General features: G+C 40.8%; 1 protein-coding gene across 3 annotated transcripts in view; it reads left to right on the top strand.

Annotated features, from left to right (window-relative positions):
- The first annotated feature begins 40 nt into the window (after window positions 1–40).
- Window positions 41–23,241, top strand: part of Ppil6 (peptidylprolyl isomerase like 6) — a 28,324-nt gene continuing 5,123 nt past the window's right edge. Inside the window, exons 1-8 of one of the 3 annotated variants that reach the window (XM_033763442.1) lie at window positions 41–265; window positions 2,889–2,984; window positions 6,154–6,342; window positions 10,350–10,412; window positions 10,517–10,664; window positions 16,432–16,488; window positions 18,345–18,420; window positions 21,164–21,301. In XM_033763442.1, the coding sequence (XP_033619333.1) occupies window positions 131–265; window positions 2,889–2,984; window positions 6,154–6,342; window positions 10,350–10,412; window positions 10,517–10,664; window positions 16,432–16,488; window positions 18,345–18,420; window positions 21,164–21,301 (902 nt within the window). In that variant the 5' untranslated portion in view covers window positions 41–130. The remainder of the gene's footprint in view (window positions 266–2,888; window positions 2,985–6,153; window positions 6,343–10,349; window positions 10,413–10,516; window positions 10,665–16,431; window positions 16,489–18,344; window positions 18,421–21,163; window positions 21,302–23,241) is intronic. The other 2 variants (XM_010635279.3, XM_010635280.3) reach the window with 2 other exon arrangements.

The raw sequence follows: 23,241 nt of genomic DNA, 5'->3' as shown, positions 1-23,241 counted from the left end.
GCAACAGGCGACAGGGGAGGAGAGCCCCCGCCCATGCCGCTCGCCCCGCCCCTGGGACGCTGGGGGCTGGGCCGCGCAGTTGCCGTGGCAACACGCTGTGTTTGTACTCTGGGGAGTCTCGTAGCGATCCATGGCGGGCCCTGAGCAGCGCCAGCCCCAGCCTGCCGCATGCAACTTTCCGTCTGCGGCCGAGCGTCCGCTGCAGGTGAAGGTGGTGGGACTCTTCAAAAGCTCCAGCTTTCAGATCGCTAAGAGCACAGCTGAGGTAACGGCGGAAAAGTACCGAGTGTGGTGTCCTCCTAGCCCCCGAGCCAGGGCAGCTAGGACCGTGTTCTTGGCTCCTTGTTGTCTGCAGGGGTCGCTGTTCTGAGGAAAGAAGGGGCGGAATAGGCTGGCTCTGCTGGATCGCGCCGAGGAGCCCGTGGGAACAGGAGCAGGTCCGGACAGGGTTTGACTTGGAAAGGCACACCCTATTAAGGGAGATCTGAGCGAAGGAAGCGTTCAGAACCATCCCGGGGAAAATGATAATTCCCATCACTGTGTGTCCAGACGTTTCATTCCTTGTTATCATCAACACCATCATCATAACTGTTATTATTTGGTTTTCTAAAGTTACGTCTTTTGAACTACTCGCTATGTAGTTTAGAAGGGCCTTGAAATTCACTTTGTAGGTCAGGCTGGCCTCGAATTCTGCCTCAGCCTCCCAGGCGTTCATCACCACGCGTGGCTCCACATTCTTTTTTTTTTTTTTTTTTTTTAGTACTGGAATTGAACTCGGGTCCTTTAGCTTTCGAGGCAGGTGGCAGAACCACTGAGCTAAATCCCTGGCCCTAGACACTAACTTTTGACTTGCACATATTCTTCACATAACATGAAATATTAATCTTTTGATTTTTTTCAACAATTTAATAAAAATCTAAAAATTAGGTCTGCGACTGTAGCTTAGTGGTAGAACATTTGTCTAGCGTGCACAAGGCGTTGAACTTGATCCCCAACACCACAAAAACAAAACAGAAAACCTAGAAATTAATTTTGGTTTTCTGGCCTTATAAAACAGGCAAAATCACTGGCCACAGTTTGCCAGTCTCTGCTGTAAAAGACTCTAGGCCAAGAAAACAGTATTTCTAATATATTAATAATATTTACCCTATTACTCTTTTTTAATATGAAAGCACCTCAATGTAACTCAGTTTGTTCTGTCTTTTAGAGTATTTAAATTATATTCCCAACGTGATCATTTGTGAGCAATCCCAGATGCCTGATTCACTGACAAAGATTTAGATCTGTAAACAGTAGTATTACATGTACTTTAATTTGGATGTACTGTAGTTCATTCCAGAACAAATAGTAAATTATGATAAAACAGGCAGTGCTTAATTTGAAAACTGCTAGGAATATTAGTTTTTCCAGATAGTTCCTCAGAAAATAGCAGCCATCAGGATTTAGCTCAGTGGCACCACACCTGCCACGCGAGCACAAGGTCCTGAGTTTGATCCCCAGTACTGCAGAAAAAAAAAGAAAGAAAAAAGAAATAGCGATCTCGAAGAGTTGCATGAAACTGAGCACACAGGAACTGGAGAAACAGTGCACACCATGTTTGTGGGGTATAGTGATCTAAGAAGGAAATGGGCCTGGGCCAGGGATTTAGCTCAGTGATTTTGCTACCTACCTACTTTGCAAGCGCAAGGATCCAACTTTGATCCCCTGTACCAAAAAAAAAAAAAAGAAAGAAAGAAAAAAGAAATGGACTGATTGCTTTCACCTTCTGCTACTCCTCATCTAAAGCATATTCTTCACATCCTGGCTTGCTTGTTCTCAAAAGGCTGCCTTTTTTTTTTTTGGACTGGGGCTAGATCTCAGGATCTTGCGTTTGCAAGGCAGGCACAGGTGCCACTGAGCCAAATCCCCAGCCCTCAAAAGGCTTACTTCTGATGAAGTGTGCTGGGCCAGTGCTGTGTCAGACAGGGCCTCCCAAGCCCCTTCTTGGCATACAAGGTACCAGGTGGAGTAGCCAACCTTTCCCTGTTAGCCTGTTATTTTCTCATATTCACTCAGAAAACTCAGGTCTAGTTGTTACTGTTTCAGCTGCCTTCTTTTCCTTTTTCAAGGGAAGCAAACTGAAATTTAAAGTCCTTAAACAAACTTGGTGTTTTTTGGGTTTGTTTTTTTTGGGGGGCAGGGATTTCTAACAAATAAGAATTTTCTCTAATTCAAATGAAACAATGTATGTTCAACCAAAACAATCAGTACCAAACTTTAACTCTAAACTTAAACTTAGTATTTACTTTTCTTCTTCCTAAGGAGTATAACTATAATATCCTTTTGTTCATTCTCCTTATATATTTGCTAGCAGGGATTTAATTTAGAGAAAAGCAAGTCCAAAAGAACATAGCAGATAGATCACAAAACTGTTGACAAAAACTTATTTGTTTAAATTGCTATGTGTGACTGGTCCACAATACTCAGTGGCAAGTGGACTACAGGAAGAGGAAGGCAGTCCTTACCCTCAGGATCTTAGAGACAAATAAACCAAAGCCAGGCGTGTCCCACAGCGTGACCTGGAGAGGTCTCTAGGGGCAGGCAGGTGATATCTTAGACTGTGTGGCCTGGGTATGTACCGCATAAAGCTGCCTGGAGATCCTGTGAAAGTTGAGAAAATGTTTTGGACTTTAAAAGAGAATTTACTGGGCTGGGTGTGGTGGTGCACATCTATAATCCCAGCACTCTGGAGGCTGAGGCAAGAGGATTGCTGTGAGTTCTGAGACCAGCCTGGGCTACATAGTGAGTTCCAGGTCAGTCTCAACTACATAGTGAGAGCCTGTCTCAAAAAAACAAAAAAAAGAGAGAGAGAATTTACACCAAACTAATTATTTTATTTTGAAACCTAGAGTCTGAAGAGTACTTATCCATCAAAATTTGAAGACTCTATCATAATCCCTCTTCAAGAATTTGCCTGGGATCAATATCTACAGGAGAAAAAAAGGGTAAAGGAATTTTGGGGGTGTGGGGGAAACTGACAACAAGCAGTGTTCTCCCTGAATTTTTTGTCTATGCGTAGCCTCTCCGTCTCCCTCAGCTTCATCTCGGGCCTCTCTCCCACTCTCCCCACTGAGCTACACCCCCAGTCCCATCCCACCCTCGATTACTGTCAGTTGGAGGACGGCAGCTTGAGCTCAGGGGAGAGGATTCGTGTCAGGCGCATGGCTTCACTTTATCTCGTGAAGTTCCAGAAGACTAGAAGGATCGCGTGACTGGTAGTAGGTGTAGGGTGTGGCTCAATCACACTTCCTAAGTTATGCCAGTTATTTGACCAGGCTAATTTTATTTATTTAGTTATTTTATTTTATTTGGTACTGAGCATCGATCTCAGATCCTTGCACTTGCAAGGCAGGCGGCAGAACCACTGAGCTAAATCCCCGGCCCTGGGGTGATTTTATTTTAAACTGCAAAATGTTTACAGAATTTTCCCTTGGAAAGCGTAAGATAATGGTTCAGTTTTACACTCTCTGTGGTTGTCCACCCGTGCTGAGGTTACCCCTCTCTCCCTGCCTGTCACTTGCGCTTCCTGTGACACCCTGGCTGGTGACTGCGACCTGGCCTTCACTCTGGGAAGTGTGGGTGGTGTAGAGCCCAGGGGTCACTAGGGGTTTGTGTGGGCTGTTTCCCCGAGGAGCTCTGATGACAGTCACGCAGTTGCTGCAGTGCAGCCTGTCCCAGTTGTCCCTGCTCCCAGTTCCTCCCCTCTAACAGTGCCTTTGGGAAACCCCAGAACTAGCGCTAGCACAGCATGTCCAGGGACGGTAGATAGGTTTGTTGCTGAGCACCACTCCGATTCGATGGTACTGCTGCCTGGAGCGTGTGCTAAGAGGAAGTAAAGTGGCATCCTAGCCCCGTGATCGCTCATGCTGCGAAGGGCAGAAAGTGGTACATCTGCTTGTCTTTCCTGGTCCAGTCTTAGTCCTCACTTCTCTACCCTACCTCATCTCCCCAGTGGATGATGACAGTTCCACTTCCCTGGTCAGAACGGTTTCTATTCCTCAGTGTTGGTTGCACAAGGACGTGTTGTGCCCCTGTGATTAGGTAACATATATATGGTGTTGCTTTATGAAACCACTTCACTCTGTCACATGAACAGGGTAAGACTGAGTCATGAATACTATTTGCTAAGTTTCGTACTTTCAAAGCCATAAAATATTTCCATTGGAATTTAAAAAGAAGCCTAGAAAACGCGTATATGTGGTGCTTATTTTATGCCAGTCACTATTCTAATTGCTAAAACTAGGACGGTCCTAGCCAAACTGGGACAATTGGTTAACCTAACATAAAACTACATTTTAAATTTGTTGTTATGAAGCTTATGATAACTGCCTATTAGTCTTGCGTTCTCTGACTACAGAAATTGTGACCTCACAGTCTGTGGATTGCAGTGGCTCCTCTTGGCATATCCCCGCTGTCCTCTTAAAGACCGCTGTGGATTCCATCCTCCCCACTTTCCTGCCTACAAGCCTGGGCTACCTGGAGGTGTCTTGAGCACTCTTTGTCCTGCCTTTCAGGGATCCTGCATGAGACCTTCTAATTAATCATTGTTACTTCTTGCCGTCTACCCTTCATTCTTTATCTTTCTTTCATTTCTCTCTTCACCCTCTGGCCATTTGTCACCTTAACCTTTTCAGGCCAGTTTTTTCGGTCCTGTATCGTCAGCTCTCGTGTCTTGTGTCTCGGTGAATTCATTCCTTAGATCTGGCTGGCCTTGTGCCTCTGCAGAATATAAATAATGCCACTCTATAGGAAGGGTTTTAGGCTAGTTAGGAAGAACTTTCTATCCCTTCCAAAAGAGACAGCCTCATAGGTCTCAGTGATGGAAGGCCCTAGAAATCATTTGATCCAGCCTGTTTTCTTGAAGTAGGAGGGTTCTCCTTATGTATAGAAGAGTCAGAGACAAGCTTCAATATAATGTCTCTTCCCGGTTCTCTCGTCAGGCTGACTAAAGTGTCCACAATTAGATTTTTTTCCCCTTTTTATGTTTGGGTTTTGTGAAATATCACACTGATAAAGTTGACTGCATGGAGTATTGATACATTAGGATGTATCGGTGGTTTATGATGAAGTACGAACAAGTTTATTCTCAAAACAAGGTTTTGAGAAAGGCACAGAAAGCCAGCAACAGGATATTAAATGGGAGAGGAGCTGGGAACGGATGAAGTCATAAATTGAATGCAGACTGTACCCCTCGCTGGTATTTCTCCAAGTGTGGTCTCCAGGCCAGCAGCATCCCCATGTCCTGAGAGGTTGTTAGAAATGCATATTCTTGGGCCCCGTCCCATGGTTGGAAGTCTGGAGGGCACAGGAATTTGTGGTTCTGATTACCTGCTGAGGTCTGAGAAGGGCTGTACCAGTTGTTCATGGTTTGCTAGTTAATAAACCAAGTCTCAGAGGGGACCTTGCTCCATGCCCATGCAATGGGATTTAGGAGGTAGCCATCAGCATTGCATGGATGATCGCTTCTCGGCCTTTTGGTTAAGATCAAGTGTAGCATTGTGTAGATGAAAATAATAGCATCATTTTTGAGGGGGCTTAAAATGTGAAAGATGGGTTTTTATCCTCATTGCCCCTGACCATTCTGGAAATCTCTGCTGGCCCTTGGGGAGATGCCCTAAATATGACCCCACAAGCACACATATGTAGAAAAAATCTTCTCAATTTTTTACAGTGAAAACCATCTCTTAGCCAGAATCCCTGACCCTTCAAAGTACACGTGCAGTAAAATATGTTTCATAAATAAAGACAGGAACTGTGTTTTCTTTGCAAGTGACTACAACAAGTATGCTATGCACAGAGTGATTTTTATTGTCAGATTACCATATATCTTCTATGATTATAACTTTTTAGAGATTGCTTTTTATATCATTCTGGTATTTCAGTGATGATACATTCTCTAAAACAGTCTTAAATTTTCTTTGACAGCAGAATTCTGAAAGGTGGTTAAAAAAATTTTTTTTTAAAATAATTCAGCCCTAGAGTTGACAAATTCAGATCTAGAGTTGATCCCAAGCTCTGATTTATGGGCTTAACAAATTGTTTTTAATTTTTACCATTTTTTTTGTTGTTGTGGTTTTGGTTTTGTTTGTTTGTTTGGTCCTTTTTCCTTTGTAGGAGCTCAAAGGTGAAATCTGGGAATATTCTTCCCACGTGATGTGTTTCCTCAATGACCAACTCCTGGGGGATGCACTTGACCTGCAGAGATGGGCGCAGAAGGCGTGGGATCTCGTGGATGTGAAGCCTGCTGCCCTGTATGAGGCACTCACTTTGGATTATTCCACTCAATTCTTAAGAGACACCAAGGCAAGTTACATTGATTTTGAAAAATAATAGTGGAAACTTTGATCATTTCTACTGATTCAGTATTAATTTTCTATACCCTAATAAAAGGGAAAGAAAAGGTAAGAGATTAGGTCGTAAGTCCTCAGACTACAGCACAGTAAGGTTTGGTGGGCATTGTATAAAGCAACTGTCTCTGACCAGGCAGGCTGCACAGGGAGAACATCCTGTTCAAATATGTCTATTCCCCTTTAGAGATTGGTGTGTATGAATCATTCATTTTAAAATATAAAGACTCCTTGGTGTGCATCAGGAACCCCAGCTACTCAGGAGGCTGGGGCAAGAGGATTGCTTTAGCCCAGGAGTTCAAGGCCAACCTCGGCAACATAGTGAGATTCCATGTTAACACAAAATAAAACAAAAAATATATAAAGACATTCCTCCGCAGCAGGTAGAGCCCAGTGTTCATTAATCTGTAGTGTGACAATTTTAAATCAATATTCTCTAACACCTGAGTGCTAATGCAGGAGAGAGAGAAAGTTTGGGAAGAAAGGGGACATTTTAAAGCATGTCATTTCATGTAAAGGTACAAGATCCCAATGATGAGTGTAACTGTATTGTATACTTAAAAAGTACCAAGAAAAGCAATAAAAAAGAAAAAAAGCATGTCATATAGATGGTGAAAGCAGGCTGGGACATGTTATGGGAATTTTCAGTGGCAGAGGATAGTAAGAAACAGGAGGTCTAGGAAGTGTGCGATGGTAAGAAGTAGAGAGAAAACTAGAAAAGACCCTGAAGAAAGACTGAGACCAGATTCTGAGACAGTCCCTAGCTCAGTATGGCAATTGAAGTAAAAGTATTTGGTAGAGCCGGCGTGGTGGCGCATGACTTCAATCCCAGCACTCGGGAGGCTGAGACAGGAGGATCACTGTGAGTTCGAGACCAGCCTGGGCTACATAGTGAGTTCCAGGTCAGTCTAAACTACATAGTGAGACCCCGTCTGAAAACAGCAACAACAACAACAACAAAAGCAAAAAGTATTTGGTAGGTTGCTCAGAAACCTTGTGGCAACAGCTGTCACCTGCTAAAAGCTGTTCTGTACCATGGTGCCCTGTGTCCATTAGAATGAGCCAGTTCTGGGATCTGAGCAAAGACAAGAAACAAATGAAACATAGTGGGTGCTCTGTGAATGCTTGTTTGAATAAACAGTGCATTTTGAAAATGCTAGAAACTCTTGAGAGTGGAGAAGAATTTACTGTTCATAGTTGATTCACAAAGGGACAGGAGTCTAAAAGTACATAGTATATTCTGGGAGTGTCAGGGGTCAGCAAGGAGGCCAGAATTAGCAGGAAATGAACTGTAAAATCAGGGCTGGAGATTTATCTCAGTGGCATTGTGCCTGTTTTACAAGCACAAAGTCCTGATTTCAATCCCTGGTACCGAGAGAGAGAGAGAGAGAGAGAGAGGAAGAGAGAAATCAGCCCAGGATTCTTGGTGACAACATTACTGAAGGAGAAAAGATGTGTATTGAAATGATATTGGCTGTCTCACAATTGACAGGAAACCTAGAGAGCCAGCTTTAGAAAACAGGTGGAAACCAAGGGAGGCCAGACAGTGGGAAAACATGGCCAGAGTCAGGCCACAGGCATGTGTGGCAGGATGTGCTGCTGGCCCAAGGTCCACTGTGCCACAGTGAGATGAACTTTTCAGTTCTCCTTGTATCTCTGCACCCCCAAATCTCCAAGGGCCTGGGCAGGAACACCTTCCGGCAAGCCTGCGTCATATCCTGCAACCTGGCTGTCGCAGGGGAGGAAAAGGAGAACCTGGCCCCTTTAGGTCCTAGAGAACGGGGCTGGCAGGTCCCTATGGGATATCCCAAAAGGAAGAGTATTCAAATGTTAAGAAGGGAGGAAAAAACTACAAAAGATCCTAGAGAAAGGCTGAAACCAGATTCTGATTTACTGTTCATTCTGAGCCAAAGAGTTAGATTTTATCCAGAAGAAAATCAAACCAACAGAGCCTTTCAGAAAGAATCTGATATTATCCTCTTTATTGTTTTTGGGAAAAGAATTTAGGACTGTGCCAAAGCAGGCTGGTAGCAGGGTGGCCTCTTGCTAAGCTGCTTTAGTGGCATGGGTGAGAATTAACAGAAGCTTGAATTCATCAATGGCAGTAAGGACTCAGGACCTGGACTCCAGAGAAAAGCCTGAGATGGACTTTGCTTGCCAAGTCCAACCCAGGACTTGTTCGCTTGGAGGCTAGGACTATCTGCTGGCTGAGGGTGGTTGTGTGTTTGGCCTCGAGTGACTGTGATGTAACCTTGTGGCGCATTCACTTGATCTGTCTTCATCAGCACTTTCAGGACTGTGCTCTGGATAGCTCCGTAACAATAGTCTAATGATGCACAGGTCAAGTCCGTCATGCCCGAATGGACTTACTTGTGTCCTCAGTCAACCACAACTTCAACACAGCCCCCTTTTCTTCCTGTGCCTGTGAGATTTACTATAGCATGCCTCCTCTTGCTCAGTTATAATGGTTTCCTTTTATAAATTTGTAGTACAGAAGCTAAAAGGCCCAAACGGATTAAATGTAACTAGTACGGATGCAATACTTCCTTACTGGATGCCAGATTACAAATACCACCTTAATCTTTTGGCTTAAAGAAGGGTTAGAATAATATAAAATAATCATACGATACATTTAAAGTCTGACTGTTTATGTTTCCCAGACTCTTTTTTTGTTTGTTTTTTTTGGTTTTTTGAGACAGGGTCTCACTATGTAATTAAGACTGCACTGGAACTCACTGTGCAGCCCAGGCTGGTCTCAAACTCACAGTGATGCTCCTGCATCAGCCTCCCAAGTGCTGGGATTACAGGAGTGCGCCACCAGCCCAGCAGTGTTTCCCAGTCTCTTAAGGAAGAGGGCAGGGCAAGTTATGAAGCTCATTAAGTAAGGTAGCATTTTGGGGCCTGGGGATTTAGCTCAGTGGTTCTGCTGCCTACCTTGTAAGTGCAAGGACCCAAGTTCGACCCCACCACCACCAAAAAAACAAAAACAAACCAAAAAAGCACACTGAAATTTTGGGCCGGGCGTGGTGGCGCATGTCTGTAATCCCAGCACTCAGGAGGCTGAGGCAGGAGGATCGGTGTGAGTTCCAGACCAGCCTGGGCTGCACAGTGAGTTCCAGGGCAGTCTCAACTACATAGTGAGACCCTGTCTCAAAAAATAAAAAAACTTTTTTAAAGAGTGGCATTTCGGCATGTGGGAATGATGCCCAGGACTTGAAGTGAGTTCTGTGAGATGTGCTCTGGCCCCTAACTGAGTGTCAGTGTGGTAAAAACTAGTGTTTTCATTTTGGATGCCTCTTTGTAGATCTAGGTGAGGGTTTAAAGCGGTTATCTCTGCCAGGAAGGACAGCGAGTGGAAACAAGACCTGGGTGTATCTGTGAACGTGAGGGCATTATTGAAAGTGTGCTAAAAGCACAGCATCCTTCTCTTCGCTGCTCCTGCTGTTGTACTTCATAGAGCTGTCGTGGCCTTATTTTCCCACCAAGAGAGGTTGTGGCCTGCCTCTGGCTGACTAATCTGTGCTGTCTCTAAAAATCCAGCATACGTGGTAACCAAAGCCGTGGCACTCACAGTGAGTCTTTTCAGGAAAGAAAAGAGAAGTAGACAATTCCCAGTCTATCTCCCCAAGAGGAAGTGACCAGTGTTCCTTTCTACATTGAGTGATCTCACTCCTGCATGGTAAATTAACATTCTTCAAAGCTTTACCACCGAAGGATTTAAAAATATATATACTGAAAAAGAAATTCTTGATGTCATGTAGGTTGTAAAGGCTTGGTAAAATAAATTAATTTAAATCATTTGTTTAATTTTGCTATGACATTATTCATTGGTAATTCTGTTCAAATCTTATCGCCAAAAACAGAATATCTGTCATATTTTTGGTCACTTCTAAAATTTTCTTAGAAGTTCTAAAACTTTCTTGTGAGATACTGACCCACATTATCTTTTCCTAATTTTAATAGCATGATTTTGTGTTCTTGGACATTGGTGTCAATTTTTTTCCAATTGGAAGATTGATTTTTGAGGTAAGAGGATTTTGATGCTGTTTTTCTTTTAATAAGTAGGAGTCATCTGTAACTGTTAAAATATTACAATTTAATCTTTGAAACCTTTCATCTTTATTTTGTAGCTGTACTGTGATACATGTCCCAAAACATGTAAAAATTTTCAGACCTTGTGTACAGGAAAAGCAGGGTTTTCCGAGAGAGGCATAAGGCTACATTATAAAGGGTCAATTTTTCATCGAGTAGTACAGAATGGTTGGATACAAGGAGGAGGTGAGTTTAAAATTTTAAATAAACTTTATTGCACTGCCAGGCATGGTGGCGCACGCCTGTAATCCCAGCACTCAGAAGGCTGAGGCAGGAGGATCACTATGAGTTCAAGACCAGCCTGGGCTACATAGTGAGTTCCAGATCAGTCTCAACTACATAGTGAGACCCTGTCTCAAAAAGCCAAAGTAAATAAATAAATAAATAATAAACTTCATTGCAATCTCAAATCAGAATGTCAAAAATTTCATTTATCTACCTTTATAAAATGAATATTGACATATAGATAAATTCTTAATATACAGAATGTTTCATATAGCCAGATGATAATTAAGATACTTATATTCTTTCTTCTAATCCTAGGTCCTTACAGTCCTCCTGCTCAGCTTTCTGAATACTTGAGATTATAAATGTGTGCCAGTATGCCTGGTTTATTTGTATTCATTTTTTAAAAATCTCTAATTATTAAAGTAAATAAATTTAGCCAGGCATAGTGGTGCAATCCTGTAATCCCAGCACTCTGAGAAGCTGAGGCAGAAGGAATAAAAAATGTGAGCCCAGCCTGGGCAATTTTGCAACTTAAGTTAGACCCCGACTCAAAATAAAAAATGAGCTGGGGATGTAGCTCTATGCCCTAGATCCAATCCCAATACTGCAAAGAAATGACTAAATATAAATACATTTAAGTTAGGTTATCAGGAGCATTCTAAATTAAAAATTGACAGGAGAGTAGAGTGACTTTTTTAAAATCAAAAAGAAAATTTTTTTTCAGAAAGTAATTTTAAATGCTCAACTAAATACATAAACGTATCTGGAAATACAGTGCTTCTATGGGAATTTGAAAAAAGAAGAAATGGAAAAACATCTTACCACAGATGTTACATTATTACTAATGAAAAGCGTTATCTGTTACATATTACTAATGAAAAGCGTTATCTGAAGGATTTGGGTCTTCATTTTTGCTTTCTCTTCAGATCCGTCATTGGGCGGCTCTGCACACAAGGTGCCTGATTAACAGTACAAAATGAAATGCTCTAGGGCTGCTGGGATATATTCCATAGGGAGCAGTCAGGCAGCAATTTAAAAATAATTGGCTTAGTGTGGTAGAGTTGCTTCAACCTGATGATGTATGCAGAAACTTAAATTGATATTTAATTTTTTAAAATGATCTGGAACATTCTGAGGCTGATGAGGGAGAAAAGGTAGACGCATTCCAGGCCTCTCCTACAGGAAGCAGCTGTTTTTCCCTTAGTCTTTCCAAAATGAGATCTGCTCACAATAGTGTTAACTAACCTCATTGTTTTTCCATTAATATGTGGTTATTTATTTTTCTGTGTCAATAAACATTCAATATTTTTGTAATCTAGCCAGGCATGGTGGCTCATGCCTGTAATCCCAGCACTGGGGAGGCTGAGGCAGGAGGATTGCTGTGAGTTCGAGACCAGCCTGGGGTACATAGTGAGATCCAGGTCAGTCTCAACCACATAGTGAGACCCTGTCTCAAAAAACAAAAAACAAAACAAAAAAATTTTTTTTGTAATCTTTCTAGCTTTTTTATAACATTGCTAAACCAATGTTTTTTTTTGTTTGTTTTTTTTTTTGTGGTACCAGGGATCGAACTTGGGTCTTTGAGCTTTCAATGCCAGAACCACTGAGCTAAATCCCCGTCCCATGATAAAACAATTTAATTACCCACTGACGAACATTTTTCAATTTTTTGTTAGTTTATAACAGCCCCCCAAGGGGCCATTGTCAGAGGCTTCTCTTTTTGTTGTTGTTTTGTTTGCTTTGTCTTTTGAGACAGGGTCTTTCACTATGTAGCCCAGGCTGGCCTCAAACTCCTGGCGATCCTCCTAACTCAACTGGGATTACAAAACAACTGGGATTACAAAACGGCTGGGATTACAAGGCAGGCTGCACCACACCTGCTCAGAGGCTGTAATTGAGTCCAGTGATGATTCCAGAGCTAAGATCTTAGCTGCTACATTGTTTTCTGCTTCAGTTTTGGTTAAATTCTCCCAGAGCAATGCTTGGAAAAAGTAGGTCATATTATTTGTTTGTTTGTTTCTTTGAGGTAAAATTTCCTAATAGTAATGCACACTGATTTTGAAACATTTTCAGACAGGCAGCATTGTCAAGGGTAATTTGGAAGATGAGATTGTTCCTTGTTCTTCCTGAAGCACATCAAGCATATATGGGCCTTGAGGTCTTTTGTCCTTTAGGAGGTATCCACTCATCTGTCTGATTTTTGCCAAAAGTGAATCTCGGCAAGGACTCACCAGACTGTTAAAACTGCTACTTTCCTGTCCACGTTTCTCTCCTCACCTGTCCCTTGCTACTCTCTTATCCCTTTTTTCCTGCTTAATTTCTCTTTATACCACTTTTCACCTTTGGAATTGCTGCTGTATTATTTATAAGATATGCTCTTACATGGACCTAGTATTATAAGATACTTGTTTGTCGTCTTTTTCTCTTCACTGGAATGTAAATTTCATGAGGGTAGAGATTTTTTTTTTTTTTCAGTGTTGCATACCATGTTCTAGAACAGTGTCTGGCGTATAGCAATTGTTTAATAAACATTTGTTGAAATCATTGATGAATAAATAAGAGATAGTTGAAAAGGAAGTGTACATTCTTTCAATTTTGAAAGGGGATCTAAAGATGGCCTCCTACGGAGTGACAGCAAGGTCACAGGGTGCAAACCAATCAAATTGAATGTGTGGGGGCCAGGGGATTTAGCTCAGTGTTTCCACCACCTGCCTTGAAAGCGCAAGGTCCCAAGTTCGATCCCTGGTACCAAAAAAAAGAAATAAATAGCAGCTGGGGATTTAGCTCAGCAGTTCCCCCAACTGCCTTGTAAGTGCAAGGATCCGAGTTCAATCCCCAGTACCAATAAATAAATAAATAAATAAATAAATAAATAAATAAATAAATAAATAAATAAGTTGAATATGTTGAAGTGGTAAACAATACCATGAAAATGTTCCAAACAAATCCCCGAAGCAAAAAAATCCATATAATTCATAAAAGGCAGAGATATCCAGTGTGAGGATAGGATTTCAGAAGGTGAGGACAACGTGGTAATAATACAGGATGGATTGCTCAGAGAAACTTTAAAAATGATAGGAAAGCAAGAAAAAATTTATTCAACACTACTAAATGTAAAGAAGTCTAAGAAGACTAACCTAAGGCTAATTGTAGCTAGAAATTAGAAGGCAGCACACATGGAATAAAAAAATCCATTTACAGGAATAGCAGAACACTTACCAAGTATGAGGAAGGAATTCAACCTACAGGTAAATGGAGCTTACAGAAGCTAAATAACTGATGAAAAAAAGAAGCTTCTTACAACACATCATATTAAAATCCCAAATGTCCAACAAAAATACAGAAACTTAAAAGCTGTCAGAAAAAAGCAAAAACCCATTAGGATGCACCAAACTTCTCAACATAAAGTTTAAAGGCCAGGAGAGCTTAAAGTGAAGTGTTTTAAGCCCTGAAACAACTTCCAATCCAGACTATCTTTCAAAATTGATGGAGAAATAACACAGCAAAGAACAGGTTAAGAGATACATGAATACCAAACTAACACTCCAAAGAAAATTCTAGACTTCTAGAATATTCCAGAATATTCTAGGCAAAGCCAGCAAAACCAACAAGTCAGATGGAATGAATACATCAAGCAAGTCAAGCAGTTAAACAAAAAGGGAACAAAGGAGCCAACAACAGAAAAAGAACATAATGATGGGAATGAGTCAGTACCTTTCAGTGATAATTCTCAATGTAAATAGTTTCAACCTTCCAATTAAAATACATAAATTGGCAGACTGGATCAAAAAGCAAATCTTGAGAGTCTGTTGCATTAAAGAAATATATCTAATCCAAAAAGAAATTCATAAATGAAAAACCAAAGGATATGTAACAGTATTCCATTCACCAGGACAGTGAAAGCAAGGAGTAGCAGTGTTGCTCTAAGATAAAGTAAACTTCCAGCTAAAAGTGATTTGAAGAGGAAAAGAGGGTCACTATGTATTATTTAAGGGAACAATTCAGCAGGAAGAGGTAACCATTGTAAATGTATTTGCACTGAATTTCGGGGCACCTAACTTCATTAAACAAACATGGGTGGACATAAATCAAATAAATACCAGCACAATCATAATGGGTCACCTCAATACCCAACTTTCACAAATAACCAAACAAAGAATTAACAAAAGAAATAGAGTTGAATCACATCTTTGAACAAACAAATATTTTGTTTTGGTACCAGGGATCCGACTTGGGACCTTTCGCTTGTGAAGTAGATGGTGGAACAGCTAAGTTAAATCCCCAGCCCTGAGCAAATGAATTCAACGGATATCAACAGACTGTTCTCCTCTACTACAACAGGGTTTACATTCTCAGCAGCACATGACTTTTCCAAAATAGACCACATGCTAGTTCATAAATTCTGCTTATATAAACACAAAAGAATCAAAATCATCCTAAGTATACTATCAGGTCACAGCATACTAAATTAAAGCTAGAAATTAAAACCACAAAAAACTTACAAACGTTAAATAATACATTCCTGAATGTTCAATGGATCACAGAAGAAATCAGCGAAGACATTAAACAATACCTAGAATCAAAGGATGACGCCAGTGGAACAAATCAGAATCTGTGGGACACAATGAAAGCAGTCCTAAGAGGGGAATGTATTACTGTGAAGGCTCACATTAGAAGTAAAGCATGAGCTCAAACAAATAATCTCGAGAAACTAGAACAGTCCAAACCCAGACAGTACAAGGAGGGAAATCATAAAGATCATAGCAGACATCAATGGAAATGAAACTAAAATACAAAGAATCTATGAATCAAAGATCTGGTGGCTTTTTCTTTTCTTTCTTTTTTTGTACTGGGAATTGAACTCGGGTCCTTGTGCCTCGAGAAACAGGCAGAGGCACCACTGAGTTAAGTCCTGGCCTGAGATTATTTGAAAGGATATACAATGAAAATTTGAACGTGAATTCTTTTTAGAGCACCTATTTTTATTCATGTTGTAAACAGAACTTAATAACTACTGGGTGTGGTGGTACATGCTTAAAATATCAATACTTTAGAAGCTGAAGCTGGAGGATCTCGGATTTGTGCCCACCCTGGGTTATACAGTGAATTCAAGGCCCACCAGAGCTATATAGGGAAACCCTGTCTTAAAACAAATTAAAAGAACTTAGACTTCCTGTTTCATTCTCTCAATTTTATCTGTTTTTTCTGAAAAGCAAGATAGCCCATAGAATAACTTACACAGTAAGCAGAATCTATGTGAACACTTACCTTAAACTGTGACCACATCCTGAGTTTGATCCCCAGTACAAAAAAAAAAAAAAAAAAAAAAAAAAAGGTGGCCACAGTGATAATTTTTTCTTTTTTGGTACTGGGGATCCAACTTGGGACCTTGTTCTTGCGAAGCAGGCAGCGGAACCACAGACCTAAACCCCTGGCCTCACAGTGATAATTTAATGCTTCAGTATTTCAAAAGTTTGCACTAGAATTGAAGCTACCTCTAAGAGTTATTATGAGGACAAAGTGGAATCATGAAAGTAAAACTGATTTACAAAATACAGCTGAAGCTGTTACGGTAATATTTTCACAGTATAGATATTAAATCAGTAGGTGACTTACGATCGTCATTGGGGTAAAGTGGAATCATAATTTAAAGCATTTTCCCCCCATGGTTATGGTACTCTCACCTTTTTTGGCCTCAGAATCCTGTTTGTTTATTATTTCTCAGATATAGTAGCTGGAAAAGGAAATGATGGAGAGTCTATTTATGGACCAATATTTGAAGGTATGTATCTTTACATTTTGCCTGTCCTATATTAGTTGATTATTCAAATTTAAGAGGAGGGGATTTTTCGCAATTCCAGTAAGATGGTATTGGGGTTAAATATTAGTAAAAGCAGAAGTTTAAAATGATGGGGGCAAGGCACCCTGAGTCAAACCAGAACATGGATTAATTGAGCTTCAAAAGGAATAGGAATTTAAATTGATCAGAGCCCAATCAACATTTTAAATCCATGAGTTCATAATAATATTATAAAGTAAAGCCTAATTGGCTGTCTTTGGTGTAATGATAGGAAAACAATTCATTGTCTTATATAGGGAAAGAATCAAACATTTATCCTTTCTTTCCTATGTGAACCATCCCAAATTATAGATGACAAACAACTCTTTATAAAGGTATTCCCATAATGAATGAAAAGGAAGCCGTAAAACTAACATATGTTTTGCTGCCCATGGTGAAATCATAGGTATAGCCATTAGCTAGATTAATATCTACTAATTTTATGCGAACAATGACAGTAGATATTCTGCGGCTTCTGTGGAAATAATTCACCCGAGGGGTAGAACACCCACTTGATGGAAGGGATCGAAGCCAGGGCCTTGTGCATGCTGGGCAAGTGTGTGGCCACTGAACTATACCCAGCCTGGGCCAGGGATTTGGCTCAGTGGTTCTGCTGCCTGCCTTACAAGCAGAAGGGCCGGAGTTCAGTCCTTGGTACCACAAAAAACAAAACAAAACAAAACAAAACAGGGTACTTCCATCCCTACAAGGCTCCTCCTATACCCCAGCCTGGCGTGTCTTTTAAAATAGGAAAGGCCAAACTCTAGTGCTAAAGGATATACAGTTGGATGATGATATTCTTGTGTAAGGAATCATGTGCATGATTCTGTAAAAGCCTATAGAATTGCTATTTTGAGTGAGAAAGGGGCTTGGATTAAAATTTAGGGTTTATAAACCAGCGTGGTGGTGCACACCTGTAATCCCAGCACTTGGGAGGCTAGGGCAGGAGGGTGGTTGCGAGTTCGAGGCGAGCCTGGGCTATGCAGTCAATTCAAGAGCAGCCAGAACTGCAGAGTGAGACCTTGTCTCAAACAAAACAAAACAGAAACACCAATAAAATAAAATTTAGGGCTGGATAACCGTGACCATTAAGCTCCTTCTAATTAAGCTTATATCAGTGAATTAAAAGGAATGAACTAAATAATATATTAGGTCATTATATAAACTGATTCATTTATTTTAACTTGAAGAGAAGCTGTTTTGCTTTATTGTGAATCAAAACTTTTAAGGCCATAAATAAATAGCTTCTCTTTCTGCTCAAGCACATTTCACCTGTTGGGTTATGTCTGGCAGTTCCCACTTATGCTGTCTCTGGCAGAAGTATTCGGGGAGAACAGGCTTGAGTCAGGCCTTTCTGTCATAGCAGTTCAGTCCTCGCCAGACAGAGAGTAAAAAGCCCCTCTACTTGGGCTACACCTATTCAGATGAATCTAAGGAGACTCGGACCCCTCAACAATGCTGTGGATGCCACAGGGTCCTTTTTTTGTCGTTATAAAATGAAAAGCAACTTAATTTAGTGTTGAAGTGATAAATGGAATACACCAACAGTTGGCTATTTTTATAGGATAAAAGCCAGGGAACTGTATATCAATAATTTTTTTTAAAAAAATGTATGGCTGGCCGGGCATGGTGGCGCACCCGTGTAATCCCAGCACTCGGAAGGCTGAGGCAGGAGGATCTCTATGAGTTTGAGACCAGCCTAGGCTACATAGTGAGTTCCAGGTCAGTCTCAACTTCATAGTGAGACCCTGTCTCAAAAAACTAAAATAAATAAATAAAGTATGGCTATTGAAGTTTAGACCTTCCCGGGAGCTTGGAAAGAACTGTAAAGAGGTGGGAGGCAAGAAGAGGAGTTGGTAAAATGAAGAATTATAGAGAAGTGAGCAGATCAGAAAACGAGTCAGACAAAACAAGAGAACATTGAGCTCTCTCCTGTAAAGCTAGCTAGAGTAGGATTGTTTCATACATGATTTTATTTTATTTATTTATTTAATTTGCATCATCTTTTATTTTCTTGCTGTGTTGCCCCGTTTGGACTTGAACTCATGGGTTCACGTGATCCTCCCCTGGCAGCTCCCCAGAACTGGGACTGAGGGGCGTGCCGCCTCTTACACATGACGTCATCAGCTCCCTCAAAGTGACCGACTGAAGGCCTGGTTGTGGCCCACACTCTGCCCTGCTGTTGCTGCCCATGTGGAAACAGCGTGGCTTCATGTCCTTAGAACCACATTAGGGTTCTTTGCTTCATGGCTGGTGATAGAATCATTTAGTTTCTCACACTTTTTCTTTCACATTGTATATTTGAAATTCTTGATCAAAAACTACCTACACTGTAAAAAACACACATCCTTTGTTTCCTTTTTATCAGTGTGGGGTTTTTTGTTTTTGTTTTTATTTTTTGAGACAGGGTCTCTCAGTGTAGCCCAGGCTGACCTCGAACTCGGGGCAGTTCTCTTGCCTCAGCCTCTTGAGTGCTGGGACTACAGACCTGCACCACCACGCGCGGCTATTTCAGTGGTTTTCAAATTGTCCTCTAAGGAGTTCCGCTAGGGTCCTGAAGAAGAGGTATCTTCAGGTAGTGAATGGACTGTATCCCTTTTTTAAAAATATCATGGGCCGGGGATTTAGCTCAGTGGTTCGGTGGCCTGCCTTGCAAGCGCAAGGACCCGAGTTGGATTCTCGGTACCAAAAACAAAACAAAACAAAACAAAAGAATGGGCTGGAGATTTAGCTCAGTGGTTTGGTAGCCTGCCTTGCAAGCACAAGGATCCGAGTTCAATCCCCGGCACCAAAAAAAAAAAAAAAAACCAATAAACAAAAATAAAAATATCATTTTAGCCAAGTGTAGTGTCACATGCCTATAATCTCAGCATGCTGGGAGGCTGAGGCTAAAAGATTGAAATTGTGAGCCCAGCCTGAGTAACATAGTGACTTAGTGAGACCCCTTCTCAAAGTATATCATAAAATGTGGCTGAGGATACAATTCAGTGCAGAAGCCCAGAATGCAATTGCCAGTATCGCCAAAAAAACAACAAACAAAAATCTATTTTATATATGGACTTTCATACAAGTAGCATTTTTTTTTATGATAGATATTACAACTACTTTTAAAGTTCTTCCAAAAATCACACATTTTTTGGTAAAAATGTTATACTGGTATAAATTTTCTTTCCTGTTCCTTATAGAATTTAAGAAAAATCAATCATATTATCTAATAGTGATAAATACTATTTTTCAAAAACTCTTTGAATTTTTGCATTGGGCAGATTTATGTTCCATAAAGGGATTTTTTTCTGTATTCCACTAAGATGGCTATAGAGCACTGATGTAATTATATAAACTCATTGATGTAAAAAATGCCTTAATTGCATTTTATAGGATTTCAAAGGCCTTTGTTCAGCTTAAAATTTTTGTTTGGCTTCACTGTTCAGTTTGCTTTGTTTTGAAACTCAAAAATGATAGGAACAGTCAGCAAGTGCAGTTTAATAAAATCTTAAAAACAGTATTCATATTTCTCAGTTATTCTCTTAACTTTATAAAGTTGCTGAATAAAAACTCTTCCTGAATTTATTTATTTGTTTGTTTGTTTATTTATTTGTTTTTTGGTACGGGGATCGAACGCAGGACCATGTCCTTGAGAGGCAGGTGGCAGCACCACTGAGCTAAATCCCCAACCCATCTTGCTGAATTTCTAACCCATCATTTCTTTCTGTGCATCAGCACATAGGGGCAAAACTGGAAATGATATTTCTGGAAAATGGTAGCTTGATCACCACTGTACAGTTCTTCTTACTTGTTAACTTTACACTAAAAGAAAACTGTTGCTTGCCACAAAATCTTGGTCAGTCCACATGAGGTTTGAGAGGAAAATTTATTGAAGACTGTAGCAATAACCATAAATGATTTTCATCATTGTCAATGTGTAGGGCCACACCTGAGGAAGTTGGTGAGTTAGGAGGCTTGGAGAAAAAGCTACCAGGGTCGAAGTTCCTGCTGTCCCACAAGGGAGGAAATGATGTAAACCAGTGGTTCCCCATAAACAGGATTGTCAGAGTTAAGTGGAAGATGCTACTAGGCAAGGGGCAGACCTAGCAAAGACCTCTCGGGAAGTTTTTCTTAAAATTGCCTTTATTTTAAAAAAATTGTTGGCATATTTTCAAGAGTCAGAAGGAGTGGGTTTTTTGTTTGGTTTGGTTCTGTTGGTACGGGGATTGAACTTGCACTTTCGAGGCAGGCATCACACCACTGAACTAAATCCCCAACCCAAGAAGAGGTGTTTTTAATGGTCACATTGGTAGTTTGAATAAAGATTCTGCTGCCAACAGCAGTGAGCTTCTCTGACATTTATTGGTAAGCCAAGTATGTACTTTTAACAGTATTTTCTTAGCTATGGTAAAGATAAACTAGAACCAGCTGCTGAAATAGTTGTAAGATTTTACAGCATGTCTTTTCACAGTCCCTGTGAATGTATGCAAGTAATATGAAAAATTAGTGCATTTGCAATTTGTAGTGTATTAATATCGATTGAGATTATTACTGAAGTGTCCTGTTTCTTCCTCACTGTTAAAATCAACCGAGATAAAAATGTTTTATCGATCTACTGATTAATGTCTCTTCCAGATGAAAACTTTTCAATTCCTCATAATAAAAGAGGAGTTCTTGGAATGGTCAACAAAGGCTGTCACAGCAACGGCTCACAATTCTATATTACACTACAAGCAACTCCCTACCTGGATAGGAAATACGTGGCATTTGGGTATGTACTTTGTAGGTGGGTGTGTGTAGTGTTCACTAAACATTGTTCAAAAAGGGTTTGGATGGCCAGGCGTGGAGGCGCACGCCTGTAATCCCAGCACTCAGGAGGCTGAGGCAGGAGGATCGCTGTGAGTTCCAGACCAGCCTGGGCTACATAGTGAGTTCCAGGTCAGTCTCAACTACATAGTGAGACCCGTCTCAAATAAAAACAAAACAAAAAAAGGTTTGGATTAGCATTCCACAGTCTCTGAGCAGCCTGTGATAGAGTAAAATAAACAAACAAACAAACAAAAATGAAAGTAATACACATATAGACAACCATACTTACAAATATTCTGTAAGAAGCTTAGTGTGCATAAGACCACAGAGACCATTTAGACAGCTATGATGATGCTCTGTTTATCTACCAGGGACCCATCTGTCCCTCTACCTGTCATTCGCCCCAAGAATACTACCCATTCTGAATGATTACAAGTCATACTACAGCGCTTCCCAGTGTGGGCGCATTCGTGTGCAGAAGTGAGAAATAACTGTCCGTGAGCACTGTGCAGAGACTGATGGAATCTATCAGTGTTAACACATAGCTTTCTTGTACTGAACAGTTTCAAATACAGAATTGTCTGATAAATTTTACAATATGACTATTATTAGCCAAATGTTTGTAGGTATGTGCCCTGAGATGGGCACTCGATACACTTTTCTTTTCCTCATTGAGTTTATTGGTCCATTTTAGGGATACAGTGCAGTTACATTCATCGTTGGGCTCTTGTACCTTTACATGACAGGTCTTGGTTCTCATTTAAAAGGGATAATCTCAGAGAATCTTTTCACTTGCAGTCTTTTTTTGTTTTTTGGTACCAGGGATCGAACTTGGGTCCTTGCGCTTGCGAGGCAGGTGGCGGAACCCCTGAACTAAATCCCTGGCCCTCGTTACACTTTTCACTGTTTCATTTTCTGTCTCATTACTACAGTGAATATGAGGTAGAACTTAACTTTGCCTTCCTTGAAGTGATAGAAAGTGTTAGCCTCTGGTAGCTGTCAGATCACTCCAGTCCCTCCATAGGGCTACTACTCTTCAGCTCATGAAGGAATTTCATGTCCACGTTAGGGTGTGTGTGTGGCCGGCGACTGAACCTAGGGCCTCATGCTTTATGTGCTCTGTGGTAAGCCACTACCTCTTTATTCTTTATTTTGAGACAGGGTCTCACTAAGTTACTTGGGCTGACCTTGAACTTGCAGTCCTCCTGCTTCAGCCTGGATCATAGGCATGTGCCGCCACACGCAGCACCTGTGGTAATTTTAACCACAGTAATTCCTTTAGTGAATGCTTTCTGTGATATTTCCAGGTTGAAGTAGTAGAAAGTAGATTCCCATCCAAAAGGTCATCGTTAAAGGGTTACTTTACCTCTGTAGATTCATAACCTAGTATAATGAATTGTCTTCAGTTTCCCTTCATAGTAATTTAACTGTATTCTGACTTTGAAAATGCTTTCTTGAATTAAATTTAAATCCAAATAACCCTCGTCTTTTCTTGGATCATTTAAGTCTCATTGCTGTCCTAGTTCTGACAATCTACCCTTTCTGCCAACCGCTTGGTGAGCCTTTGCATCTCATTGCAGTTACCCTTTCCAAATGAACACAAACATGACTGCTCTAAAATGTGTAAGGCCTCCGTCACCGCCCGCTCCTGCAGACATCTGGAGCCCCTAGTCTGATGCAGCATTCTGTGTCTCTCACTTCCTGGCCCTGCTTCTCTTTTGCAGCTGCCATTTCTGACACCTTCCTAACTCATTCAATGAAAATTTTATTAGATACCTATTATATGCCAGTCCTGGTGCTCAGTGTGGGGAGAGAAAGATGAGGCACAACTCCTCTCTCTCTCACTATGATTTTTTTTTTTTTTTTTTTTTTTTTTTACCAGGGAGGGAGCTTTGGGCCTGT

Source organism: Fukomys damarensis, unplaced genomic scaffold (assembly GCF_012274545.1).
Source record: "Fukomys damarensis isolate Sample0158 unplaced genomic scaffold, DMR_v1.0_HiC HiC_scaffold_14, whole genome shotgun sequence".
In the NCBI taxonomy this organism is placed as follows: domain Eukaryota; kingdom Metazoa; phylum Chordata; class Mammalia; order Rodentia; family Bathyergidae; genus Fukomys; species Fukomys damarensis.
Note: the sequence above shows the minus strand (reverse complement) of the source record. Positions and strands in the feature narration are given on the sequence as shown.